The sequence below is a fragment of the Loxodonta africana genome, chromosome 27 (assembly GCF_030014295.1).
Source record: "Loxodonta africana isolate mLoxAfr1 chromosome 27, mLoxAfr1.hap2, whole genome shotgun sequence".
Lineage (NCBI taxonomy): Eukaryota > Metazoa > Chordata > Mammalia > Proboscidea > Elephantidae > Loxodonta > Loxodonta africana.
In genome coordinates, this window is record NC_087368.1 from 11,905,485 (window position 1) to 11,919,286 (window position 13,802).

Here is a 13,802-nt window from a genome sequence, read left to right on the forward strand (position 1 = left end):
CTGGCTGAAAGCAGAGAATACCAGAAGGCTGAAAGAAGAGAATACCTGTGTTTTGTAGACTATGCAAAGACATTCGACTGTGTGGATCATAACAAATTATGGATAACGTTGTGAAGAATGGGAATTCCAGAACACTTAATGGCGCTAATGAGAAACCTTTACATAGATCAAGAGGCAGCTGTTCGGACAGAACAAGGGGATACTGATTGGTTTAAAGTCAGGAAAGGTGTGCGTCAGGGCTGTATTCTTTCACCATACCTATTCAATCTGTATGCTCAGCAAATAATCCAAGAAGCTGGACTACATTAAGAAGAACTAGGCAGCAGGATTGGAGGAAGACTCATTAACAACCTGCATAATGCAGATGACACAACCTTGCTTGCTGAAAGTGAAGAGGATTTGAAGCACTTACTAATGAAGATGAAAAACCATAGCCTTCAGTATGGATTGCACCTCAACATAAAGAAAACAAAATCCTCACAACTGGACCAATGAGCAACATCATGATAAACAGAGAAAAGACTGAAGCTGTCAAGGATTTCCTTTTACTTGGATCCACAATCAACAGCCATGGAAGCAGCAGTCAAGAAATCAAATGATGCATTGCATTGGGTAAATCTGCTGCCGAAGGACCTCTTTAAAAAAGTGTTGAACAGCAAAGATGTCACCTTGAAGACTGAGGTGCGCCTGACCCAAGCCATGGTACTTTCAATCGCATTGTATGCATGAATAAGAAGACCGAAGAAGAACTGACGCCTTTGAATTGTGGTGTTGGCGAAGAATATTGACTATACCATGGACTGCCAAAAGAACGAACAATCTGTCTTGGAAGAAGCGCAACCTCAGAGGCAAGGATGGCGAGACTGCATCTTACATACTTTGGACATGTTGTCAGGAGGGATCAGTCCCTGGAGAAGGACATCATGCTTGGCAAAGTACGAGGTCGGTGGAAAAAAGGAAGACCCTCAAAGAGGTGGACTGACACAGTGGCTGCAACAATGAGCTCAAGCATAACAATTTTAAGGATGGTACAGGGCTGGGCAGTGTTTCATTCTGTTGTGCATGGGGTTGCTACGAGTCGGAATCAACTTGATGGCACCTAAGAACAACAACATAATTCCTCGTTTGGGCCAAAAATCAAGGAGCACTGATGGTGTAGTGGTTAAGTACTGGGCTGCTAACTGAAAGTTTAGTGGTTTGAAGGCACCGGCTGATCCGAAGGACAAAGATACGTGGAAGTCTGCTTCCGTAAAGATTTCCGCTTAGGTAACCCTATGGGGCAGTTCTACTCTGTGCTGTGGGCTCGCTATGAGTTGGAATCAACTTGACAGCAATGAGTTGGGCCAAAAATCTTGTAGTCACCCTTGACTCTTCTCTTTCACATTCTACATCCATCCCATCAGCAAGTCCTATAAAGCTCTACTTAAAAATACAGCCCACATCAATCATTTCTCATCACTCCACCCCAAACCACCATCTTCTGCCTGGATAATTTCAACAGACTCCTAACTGGTCTCCAAGTTTCCACACTCCCGACCCCCTGGTCTGTTCTTCATTCAAAGACTATGAGCGTTTTAAAACTAAAGCTGTATCACATCAATATAATGGCTTCCATCTTGTGCAGGATCGCATCCTAAGTCCTTCCCGTGGTCTACGAGGTTCTATACAAAGTAGGTCATCTACTATTCTCCCCTGGCTCACCCTGCTTCAGGTACAGTGCCCTCCTTACTAGTCCAAGAGCACAACGAACACCTGTTTGACCTGCCTCTTCTTTCCACTGTTACTGCTGTTGCAGTAGTTCTCAATGTACAACGTAGTACGTTTGCGGCCTGACAGTTTGTGACCTCTGTCTTCAGGTCTAGTCATTGTAAAACTATAGTCCTCGAACACACATCAGTACCTACTGTGAGGATGAACAACAATCCACGAGAAGCTAAAACTGGTTATTATGAAACCAAAGCATAATTTGTAACTAAAAAAGCAAGAACAGCAGCAAATGACAAACGCTGACCAACTCAAGACGATGCAGATGGTGTGCTGACAACAAAGCACCCTCCCCCCAAATCCCAATGACGTGTCTGCACAGCCAGACTTACTGCAGAAAACCATGTTTGAAAGGCCAGCAAACTTCAGTTACTTGCTAATTCCAATTTAAAACGTGAAATGTTAGTCTCCCTTCATAACTTACTCAGTGAGTTGCTTTAAAAAACAAACAAACACGTACTGGCCCTTGAGCTGATTCTGTCTCATGGCAACCCCGTGTGTGTCAGAAGAGAACTGCACTCTATAGGGTTTTCGATAACTGAATTTTCAGAAGTACATTGCCAGGCCTTTCTTCCGAGGTATCTCTGGGTGGACTCGAACCTCCCATATGCTCAGAAGTAGACTGCCAGGCCTTTCTTCCGAGGCACCTCTGGGTGGACCTGAACCTCCAACGCACCAAGCGCATTAAATGTCTGCACCACCCAGAGACCCCAAGTTGCCTTTAATTAACATGAAATTGGACAGCATTAGCCTACAAGCACAGAACTTTAATTTTTGGATCGGTCCACAACCCACTGAGGATCTCTCTGGGGCTCGCTAGTGGCGCTGTGCAACAAACGTTGAGAAGCTCTGCTCTGGATGCCCACCAGAGGCTGCTCTGTTCCTCAGAGTTCCCTCAAGAAGAATTCTTTCCTCCAACGAGTGATAACGTAAATTCATTCAAGTCATCCTCTATGACCTCACTTCCCACACGGAAACAGAAGACTAATACTTGGCATCCCTCTTAGCAAGGCCCCAACTTTTCATCTTCAGTCATAATTGCTGCTAAAACAAAAGTTCTCATTTTAAGTCTCTTTGAAATTATTTTCCTGATGTATGTGTCAAATTCAGATTTATTAAATTTTAGAATAGACTTCCATTTTATTTTTGTCATTCATATATTCCACCTGGTGATTTAAAAAAAGCATAATATTATGTTAATACATCAGTTTTAAAGTATGCCAAAGGCTTCTGAGAAAAATATTTTATTTCTCTAGTAACACAAAAGGGACAAGGTGAATATCTTGACCTAAGTAACTACAGTCTGAGAAACAAATCGAACCAAGGTAACATATACTTGTTAATTATCTTCCAATTTCACTAAAGCTGAAAAGCTTAATTTTTTCTTTTAAAATCCAAATGTTATAAAACTAATTAGGTGTCAGCTATGAGAAAAACCAAATGCTCAAAATGAGCTGGAATCTGCCACAGTATAACAAAAAGGGTTTTTTTTTTTTCTCCTTTTTTAAACTTCTACATAAATGATTTCAAAATGCAATTGAAAAGGCTGACAGCAGCGTCACACTTGGGTAATCCCATCTGTGAGGTCGCATTTTTTTCCCTCTTCAACGTTGTCTGCAATCATCCTTTTCAGAATGAAAATGCATCTCTGCTCCTAAGATGAATGACTTGATCAACTTTTAAGGCCACTTAACTTCCTTATTCAAAAACCTCATGTACCACTTTAGCTTTTGTTTATAATAAGCTACAAAAATAGCAAAAGCAAAGTAGTCTTTCTGGGAGGCGTAAGTTCCCTGTAAATCAAAAAAAGAAAAACAAACAAAAACAGTTCTGGCCCTATTACTAAGCTTTTTCTTAATATTGTAATAAATGTCCCTTTGGACCTAGAAAATTTGAATCTTGAAGGAATCATCTAAGAAAGTCCTTTGGAATGCTTTCTATACTAGAGAAGTGAGTGGTTTTTAAAAGTTTCTGTAAGTGGCTCAAAATCCAGTGCAACATAGGAATATAGCGCCGAAATCACATTGCTGCATATCAGTGAAGAGAACAAAGCTTAAAATATGCAGACTACAGTCTCAAGGCTGAAAGTACTTTCATTTCTAGAATATTTCAGTTATTAGTATTATGTTAGTTAACACTATTATGTTCATGAAATTTTATCTACACCACATTTTCATTACTAAGTAAAATGGACTAAATTAAAATGAGCTCCCAAGTACATTTTTTTACCTCCCCCCCCGCCCCAGCCCCGAACTAGAATATTCAGAGAACCAACGTAAGCCTTTTGGAACTGGCAGAGAATTTATAAACTGTCAAGTCCCATTCTTTGTTTTTATGGGTAAGGAAAGGGACTTCCAAACAAGTGGGTGGAAGGGTAGCTAAGAGTAGCGATCAGGATGAGAACTCAGCTCTTCTGACCCCAATCCACTTTTTTTCCCCACTATCTTCTATTTCTGAGAAACTAATGTTCATAGATCTGTTGGAGCAGAATGGATTATCCTAACGTGGTACTAGATTTACAAGTTTCAGGTCATAAAGTCATGAATTTGCAAAACTGCTAACAAAAATAAAGACAACAGTGCTAGTCATTACAAACACACAGAAGTGCAATCAGTTAGAAAACAGTGCTGTTTGTCAAACCAAAGGAAAGCTGTCATGTATTTAAAAAATTCAAACATTTGACATCTGAAAAAAGACTTTATAAGTATCTCACTGTACTTTTAATTGCTGTGGAATTATTTGAATCTTTAACTTATAATTAATAAACCCTCCAGAAGAGCTGGACACCTATTTCTACAAAGTTTTAATTTTATAAATGGCCTACACTAACATGTAAAAAATAGCAAACTTCTCTAACATTTATAAAACATGTCAGTTTAAAAGGACATCAGTGGTTCCCACTACCCCCTCTTCACTGATGCCTCCCACATCATTATTTCCACCATTTATCGGACAATTCCACCTCAAACACATCCCTTCTGCAAAACTTTCCTTTCTTTGTCCCTATCCCAGGTCAAAGCACCAGCATGGACCCAGCCGCTGAGTTAAACTGCTCTACATCTGTGTCCTCTCACTACAACATGTCTACCAAGCCCTTTACGAATCCCCACCCCTTCCAATCCCAGTGCAACCACCTTGGTTCAGAAGGCTTCTACCAACTCTCCCGGAGTTGCTTTTAATCACCTCCTAAGTGCACTCCCTGCACCTCGCTTCTTCTAATTGTGGTTAACCAAAATAACAACTTGACCACAGTACTGCCTGGTTAAAGAATTCTGAAAGCTCCTTGGAGTCCACCAGATGAAGTCCAAGCTAGTTACTGTGGTATAAAGGCCCTTTTTGCTCTAACCTGAGAGCTTCACCTTTACCACCTTCCTCCATTGGCCCCACAACCGCACACTCAAATCCAGCCACCATATTTCTATTCCCAAGCACGCATGCTCCTCCACATGGCTTTAACACCCATTCTCCCGCCTGGTCTCCTCCTTGTGAAGCCTCTGGGGTTTCCCCAAGCAGAGCTGGCCATCCCATTTCTGTGCTCCTACTGCATTTCTAGCACTGTACTGGGATGGCTGATTGATTTGCCCATCCTTCCCCCTCGTCTATGAGTTCCCATAAGGTGGACATCAAGACACAATAGAGAGTAAGGTTCTGGAGTCTGACTGTCACTTTACCTTTTATCAGTGGTAAAACAGTGGCCCTGAGTGAGTTACTCAAGCCTCTTTAAACCTCAGAGGCTGAGACAGTTATATAAAAAATTCATATGTTGAGCATAAGTCTCAACAAAAGTTAACTATGATGAAGAAACATGCATACAATAAACACTTGCTGAACAATTCAAAGGCTAGTTATGACAGGTGAGAATATGGGCTATATCCTAATTTCCAACCATTGCTCATTTTGAAAATAATTTGCAATGAAAAAAGGTGTTTATCTTAGACATAAGCAATATGTTCTAGTAAACCTAAAGATGTTTTGTCATCTATTAGTGAAAACAGTCACCATTTTAGAGAGGTTTTCTCTGCATTTCGTCATCAATACTAAAAAAACAACAACAAAACAGTAGGAGCCAAGTCGGCTCCTACTCATGGTGACCCCAAGCGTGTCAGAGTAGAACTGTGATACACAGGGTTTTCAGTGGTTGATTTTTCACACGCAGATCACCAAGGCCTTTCTTCTGAGGTACCTCTAGCAGCCAAGCATGTTAACCATGTCTGCCGCGGAAGGGTTTCGTCAGCAATAAAGGATACCAATCGTGCAAAATTTAAAAAATTTAAACTAAAAACCCAGCATTCTATTGAGTATTTTACTTGGAAAAAAAAAGGCTTTCTTTAAAAAAAAAAATCTGATTTGGCTTCATATATACTTATTGGTATCAAGTACTCAGACAATTTTCCTTAGGAAGAAAGTAAAATTAACAACACAACAACCAACAGCTGCCATATATCGTCTCCTCTATGCCAGGTATAAAAAAAAAAAAAAAAAAAAAATTTTTTTTTTTTTTTTCTATGCCAGGTATATTTGGAAAAGCTTCATTTAATCCTCATAACAAACCTATGATGGAAGTGTTCACTTTATTCCAAGTTTACAGATGAGCAATGTTATGGATTGAATCGTGTCCTCCTAAGACTGTGTGTCAATTTGGCTAGGTCATGATTTGCAGTATTACGTGACTGTCCACCATTTTGTCACCTGCTGTGACTTTCCTATGTGTTGTAAATCCTACCTCTATGATGTTAACAAGGCAGGATTAGAGGCAGGTATGTTAATGAGGCAGAACTCAACCTACAAGATAAGGTTGTATCTTGAATCAATCTCTTTCATCTTGAGTCAATTTCTTTTGATATATAAAACACAGAAGCAAGCAAAGACACAGGGAGACCTCATACCACCAAGAAACAAAAGCCAGGAGGACAGCATGTCCTTTGGCCCTGGGGTCCCTGTGCTGAGAAGCTTCTTGACCGGGGAAGACTGATGACTGACAAGGACCTTCCCCCAGAGAGAAAGCTGTTCCCTTAGAGCTGGCACCCTGAATTTGGACTTCTAGCCTCCGAGACTGTGAGAAAATAAATTTCTCTTTGTTAAAGCCATCCACTTGCGGTATTTCTGTTATAGCAGCACTAGATGACTAAGACAGGCAAACACTGCAGCTCAGAAAGGTGAAGCTACTTGTTCCGGATAGTTAGGAGTGTTGCTGGAACAAATTAAAAGTCACTTGGGTTCCTGGGCTCAACGGCCCTGCTAAGCTACCTCCTCCAAAGTGCCCCATTTACCTCACGGACAAACACACATTTATGGTTGTCGAACAGTCTCAAAACAAAAGAATTCAGATCGGAAGGTAATGAAATACACTACTCCAGTCATGAAAACACATCCTTACGTGAAAGCGTGACACGGTTTTTCCTCCTACGGTCAGGGCTGCCATTTTCCCATTGTGATCTTCCTTTGGAGTGTATTTCAGGACATGACAATCTTGAACCTAAAAAACACAAAGAACTAAGTATGTGCCAAGATACATTTTAACATTACACACCAAACACGTTGTGGCTCTGGGACAATTAGGAATTCCCTGAAGTTATTTATCTCGTTACGTCCCTAAATCAACCAGTCTAAAAATATATAAATCAACTTAAAAAAAAAAAAAAAGTCAACACTATTGTAAGAACTCAAGAAATAGTTTAAACAGAGAAGAAAATATTCTTTGATGGTTATGAGAGTAAGGAGGGAGGGAGGGGGTAGTCACTAATTTCATAGTAGACAAGAGCTAATTCAGATGAAGGGAGAGACAATACACAATACAGAAGAGGTCAGCACGACTGGACTAAAACCAGAAGCAAAGCAGTCTCCTGAATCAACCGAACGCTTTGATGGCCAGCGTAGCAGAGGTGGGGGTTTGGGGACCATGGTCTCAGGGCACATCTAGGTCAATTAGCATAATAAAATCTATTAAGAAAACATTCTGCATCCCACTTTGGAGAGTGGCATCTGGGGTCTTAAATGCTAGCAAGCAGCCATCTAAGATGCATCAATTGGTCTCAACCCACCTGGAGCCAAGGAAAATGAAGAACACCAAAGACACAAGGTAATTATGAACCCAAGAGACAGAAAGGACCACATAAATCAGAGACTACATCAGCCTGAGAGCAGAAGAACTAGATGGTGCCCAGCTACATCCGATGACCGCCCTGACAGGGAACACAACAGAGAATCCCTGAAGGAGCAGGAGAGCAGTGGGATGCAGACCTCAAATTCTCATAAAAAGACCAGACTTAATGGTCTGACTGAGACCAGAAGGACCCCGGAGGTCATGGTCCCCAGACCTTCTGTTAGCCCAAGACAGGAACCACTCCTGAAGCGAACTCTTCAGACAGGGATTGGACTGGACTATATAACAGAAAATGATCCTGGTGAGGACTGAGCTTCTTGGATTAAGTAGACACATGAGACTATGTGGGCAGATCCTGTGTGGAGGGGAGATGAGAAGGCAGAGGGGGACAGAAGCTGGGTGAACGGACATGGAAATAGAGGGTGGAGAGAAGGGGTGTGCAGTCTCATTAGGGGGAGAGCAACTAGGAGTATAGAGCAAGGTATATATAAATTTGTGTAGGAGAGACTGACTTGATTTGTAAACTTTCACTTAAACCACAATAAAATTTTTTTAAAAAATGGTCAAATGTAATCACACAGGAAAATGCATATAACATAAATGTATAATGAGTATTTATAAAGAAAGTAAACATGTAACCACTACCTAGGTCAAGTAGAACCCCAGAAGCTTCTTTGGGTCTTGTCCCAATCTATCTCCTCTCCCCCCTCCACCCTTTTTACCCTACAGCAGTGGTTTCAGACTGTACTCCTGGAAAAGCAACATCAATATCAACTGGGAATCTGGTAAAAACACAGATTCTCAGGCCCAGACCCAAACTTAATGGATCTGTGTGTTTCACCAGCCCTCCAGGTGCTTCTGATACTCATTAGTTTGAGAACTGCTGCCCTAGAGATAACCACTACTCTTGACATTTATGGGTAATCATTTACTTTTTTCTTTTTTACAAATTGCCACCTTGGAAAGTACTGCTTAATAATGTAGATTAGTGTTGTCTGATTTGAACTCGATGTAAATGGAATCAGACTGTACGCACTTTCCCATGTCTTGCTTCTTTCACTCAATACTCTATTTGTAAGGTTCATGCATACTGTCGTGCATAGCTCTAGTTTGTTCATTTTCATTGTTGTACAGCATTCCGTTAGGTGAATATACCACCATTTATTTTCCCATCCTACTGTAACGGACATTTGGGTTATTTCCAATCTTGAGGTGTTAAGAGTGAAGCTGCTCTACACGTTGTTACACATATATCCTGGTGCACATCTGCTCAAGTTTTTCTAATAATACTCGGAGTACAACTACTAGTCTACAAGGCCCGCCTTTCTCAACTTTACCAGATAATGGTAAACATTTTCTGAAGTGGTTGTCCCAGTTTACAATCCCACCAGTCCTTCCTGAAGGACTGTTACTTAGAGTCTTGTAACTGTAGTCTTATACTGGATCATTCAAAGTAAAAAAAGAAAATTACTAAGGGCACGTAGGCCCTCTGTGTCTGTTAGCACTTGAAGCACTTTAGTGTATAGCTCTCATTTTAATCAACATCACTTGTCTAATGAGCACATGAAGACCAGGTCCCAAATATTAACCAGTTTTCCAGTGATTTGGGGAGTGATGATCTCTTAACTTTATCAGTGATCTTTCTATAATAATGATAAAGACAACAGTACCTAACATTTCTTGGGAATTTACACATTGTTTTAAATGCTTGACATTAATCATCTTGTGCAATCCTCACTATAATCTTTTAAAAGGTCGTAATTACTATTTTCTTTTATAAACGAGGGATAGTGCTCCACATGACACAGCTAGTAAGTGGCAGAAGCAGGATCTGAACTCAGGTACCCTGACCCCAGAGCCCACATTCTTTGCCATTAGAGTATACTTCACTTCAGCAAACAAAACGCTGCCTCTCCAGACAAGAGAGCGTTACAGTCTGACAGTTAGCAAAGAGATCAAACTTATCATTTGGACTTGAGAGAACTCCAAAACTGAAAATAAGATGGGACAGATTTTATTGTTTAAATTAGTAATTAAACTGGTGCATCTATGAGATGTTAGGTTATAATCTTTTTTCTTCATTGCTCAATTACCTCAACACCAGGATCAAGAAGACCACCACTAAAGCAAGAGTCAGAGCATTCACTGAATCCAGCAAGTAAAGTTCTTTAATATCACCTATGGTCGACATTACTCTATCCTTCACCATACAGTTTTAGGGTACATATATTGCCCATTGAGGTTTATTTTGCATAAATAGATCATGGCACACATACAGAACCTTTACACCCCATTTCTTTCTTACCTGAAGTAATGTGACCACGTGCTGTTTACCATCCTTGGTCCACAAAGGCATCATGCCCAGCTTCAGTGCGATAAGGCCAACTCTAGAGGAACCTGACAATTAAAACCAAATAAATGTCAGCACAAGCGTCTTCAACACTTCCCAACATGACACAAGTCTTTCCTAAAATGCAGTTTCAATGCAACGGCAGACAGATAAGAAACATGCTAATATAGTCAAAGTAAAACACAACTGTTTTTCCTCATAGGTATAAGTGCCTTGAACCATGCCTGGCATAATATATTGATGTTCAGTAAATCTTTGTAAAATGAACAACTGTACACAATAAAGAAAACAGACTGCTATATTCCAGTTTGAAAATGTTAATAGAAGACATGATAAATACATCACTACACTTTCCTAGTATCAATTCATATCCAACTCATTAACTGGAAAACATTTACCACCCAAATTCTAAGAGCTGGAGCTATAGGAATGCCACAAGTGGTCACGTTGCTAAAATAGGTCAGCCTTCACCTGACACTTGGATTTATTGCATAAATTGGTAAAGTTGCTCTTACTCTAAGACCTTCTGGCCACCATACAATCCAACTGTCACTATAAACCCAATTCAGAGACCACATGCCAAATAGGAGAGGTCTCATTCTTTTTGGTCTGGCCACATATGAGTTTAGCAACTCACCAGGCATGAAGCTAATTCTGGGGTCATGCTTGGCAAACCTTGAGTGCTAGAACCCAACAAAAACATCTGCTCGACAAATTACAATTTAGATTATATTCTTCCAGTCTTTCTTCCTTGATTTATATATATTTTTTATCAGAAAGAAGCAGCGAATATATACAGAATGATTTTCTTTTCACCTACAAAATGGCTTCTTGAGGAGGTCTTTGTATTAGATGTTCACTAACAGTAGAGTAGCGGCCTGGAAATAAACTTGCAAACCAAATCACAATGAAACAGGTATACTTAGACATGAGAAATAACTTCAAGCGATGATAAATTTACTCAGCATTCCCCACGATTTTGAATGTGCCCAGCCACATAATAATCAGGAGGTGAAAACTCATCACAAAATAACCACCTGGTTCCCAAGGAGGTACAGGCCATGGTTCATCTTTCAGAGGACACAGTTTACTTGCTAATTGAGCTTTATTCTCATCAGAGACCAACTGCTTAATAAACGGGACATTTTCTTCAGAAAGATGCTCATCCCACCAAGTACAACTTTTGCCATGGAGACTTCTAACAAAAAGCCATAAGTTTGCTCTGTAAAAAAGAAGAAAACACAACTCAGAAGGTTCCCCTATTTAATGTAGAGAAAAAGAGGTCACAGGAGCTAGAAAGTGTAGTCAGGGCTTTAGGAAAAAGGTTTGGATTCTATGCAAGACTTTCTCCCTAACACTTGGAGCTTCGGAAGGAGGTATGCAATTCTTTACCCAGTGACACAACAGAAGTAGAGCTTCCTGCAGCCTGTGAACCCCCTTATAGTCAGGTAGATCCAGGTTGGAGTCTCAATTTTCCATTTATTTGGAGCGACCATGCGCCAGTTACTTCCCCTATGTCCTAGTTATCTATAAGGCGAAATAACAACAAAATCTGCTGCTGTCGAGCCAATTCCTATACGCCAGAGAACTGTCCCACAGGGTTTCCAAGGAGCGGCTGGTGGGTTATAACTGCCGGCCTTTTGGTTAGCAGTCTGAGTTCTTAACCACTGCGCCACCAGGGAATAGTGACAGTGTCTGTAAAATGGGTCAAGAGAGCTGGCTCGCGTGAGGGCTACGCGAGATAAGGCGCCTAATACACTTATCAGAGTATCTAGAACATAGAAAACACTCACTAATAGGAATATAATACTACTGTTGATTGCTGGTAATGTTCGCTGGCAGTCACTGGCTCCTAGGCATTCGGAAAAAAACAAAAAAACGCCCTTTTAGCCCCTTAGAAGGCACATCCTTAGGTAACACTCCTTATCCCTCTGGGCCCCAGGTCTGGCCAAAGCCCCTTTCTCTACCCAGGTCAGGCACCTCTGTGTCCCGCCAGGGCCGTCGCCCAAAGCTGCGATGGGGGGGTCCACTCCCCCCAAAACCCGTCTCTCCCCCCACACCCACCTGTTCCCCGAGCCCCGGGCAGCACCCAGGGCGCCAGCACCGCGGCCCAGCACTTGGCCGCCGGCCTGAGCCAGCAGCCTCCAGCTCGGCATGGCGTGGCCGGGAAGGGTTCCGGCTACGACACCTCCCGGCGCCCCGAGGCTCTGCTCTCTGGGGGTCCCCACGCCGTGCCACGCGTCCTGCGGCAGGCGCCGGGAAACGTCGCGCTACTTGCCCGCCGATGCCCTCGGCGACGGAAGGACAGCCGCCGGAGCCACTTCCGGTCCAGGCCACAATGCGCTCCGGGCACCCGAGACCCGGAACTAGAGTTCCACCTCGGGAATAGCCGAGTGCGCGTCGGGAGGGTAGAAGCTGAATGGTCTCTCCCGAAGTCGAAGAAAAGGGATGTACAAGGAATGAGACTTCGTCTGAGGAAGGGAAGGGGAGGGAAATAACTTCTAAATGTGCCCACTGTGGGGCAGGCCGTTGGGCTAAGCAGCGCGTGATGGACTTACATTGGTTGACCTTCACAACAGTCCTGAAAGGAAGTTATTTTTGTTTTATAAATAACAGAACACACATTGAGAATTTAGGCGCTTCTCCAAAATCACACATCTGACCGATGGGCAGAGCGAAAATTTGAACCAGCCTGAGTAAGGGCAGCACGCCACATTTCTTCACAAGGAGAGTTCCTGAGTTTTACACACCTCACAGAACAGCCGTCCTCTCCCTTGGTTGCCAGCATCCAATAGGACCTCTCACGATCCTTGTCTCCTGCTATTCGTGCCCTTGTGTAGTTCCTTCTCTCATGGAAACAGGCCTGGCCTGTGTGATCAATAGACTATGGCCAAAGGGATGATGTGTGACTTCCAGGAGTAGGTCATAAAAGGTATTGCCACTTCTATCATGGTTTCTTGGATTGCTCCCTATGGGGAAAGCTAGCTGCCATGTCCTGTAGACCCTCAAGCATTCTTGTAGAGAAACCCATACATACGGAGAGGAATCAACGTGCTGGCCACATGAGTAGGGCACTTACGAAGTGGATTCTCTGGCTCCAGATGACTGCAACCCATGAAAGACTCTGAGCCAGGCAGCCAAGCAACTCAGTTTCCTGACCCAAAGAAACTGCCAGAGAGAATGAATAATTGATGTTGTTTCGAGTCACTAAGTTTTAAGATTTGTGATAGAGCAATAGACTACTAACACACCCAGGCTTATCACCGTATATGTACCTTGGGCATGCATTCTACTACTCCATTTTTTTATTTGTCAAATGGGTGTTTGTAGACATGCTGAAATGAAAACTTAAAAAACTTTAGCTATTTCAAACTCTTCTTTTTGACATCTGGCAAGCATAACTTAAAAACTCCAAGCAATGGTCCAAGCAATTTCTGGCTACTACTTGGATTTTAGTAGGCACCAAAGATTTGTTTGCTTGCCCTCTACTCTACCCAGTGCTCTTGCAGTTACCACAGACACTTCTCAATAGTACTTTGGGCCTTGGAGGAGAAAATTATCTCTCTTCATCCTAGCCGTTCTGCC

At 42.1% G+C, this 13,802-nt stretch overlaps 1 protein-coding gene across 3 annotated transcripts in view; it reads right to left on the bottom strand.

Annotated features, from left to right (window-relative positions):
- The window catches only part of MRPL3 (mitochondrial ribosomal protein L3), a 69,538-nt gene extending 57,041 nt beyond the window's left edge, over positions 1 to 12,497 (bottom strand). For 2 of the 3 annotated variants that reach the window (XM_064277331.1, XM_003420905.4), the window contains exons 1-4: positions 12,282 to 12,494; positions 11,255 to 11,439; positions 10,173 to 10,264; positions 7,142 to 7,240 (exon numbers count right to left, since the gene is read on the bottom strand). In XM_064277331.1, the coding sequence (XP_064133401.1) occupies positions 7,142 to 7,240; positions 10,173 to 10,264; positions 11,255 to 11,439; positions 12,282 to 12,373 (468 nt within the window). In that variant the 5' untranslated portion in view covers positions 12,374 to 12,494. Of the gene's footprint in view, positions 1 to 7,141; positions 7,241 to 10,172; positions 10,265 to 11,254; positions 11,440 to 12,281 lie in introns of all 3 variants that reach the window. The other variant, XM_010600490.3, reaches the window with a different exon arrangement.
- Between the last annotated feature and the right edge of the window lie 1,305 nt (positions 12,498 to 13,802).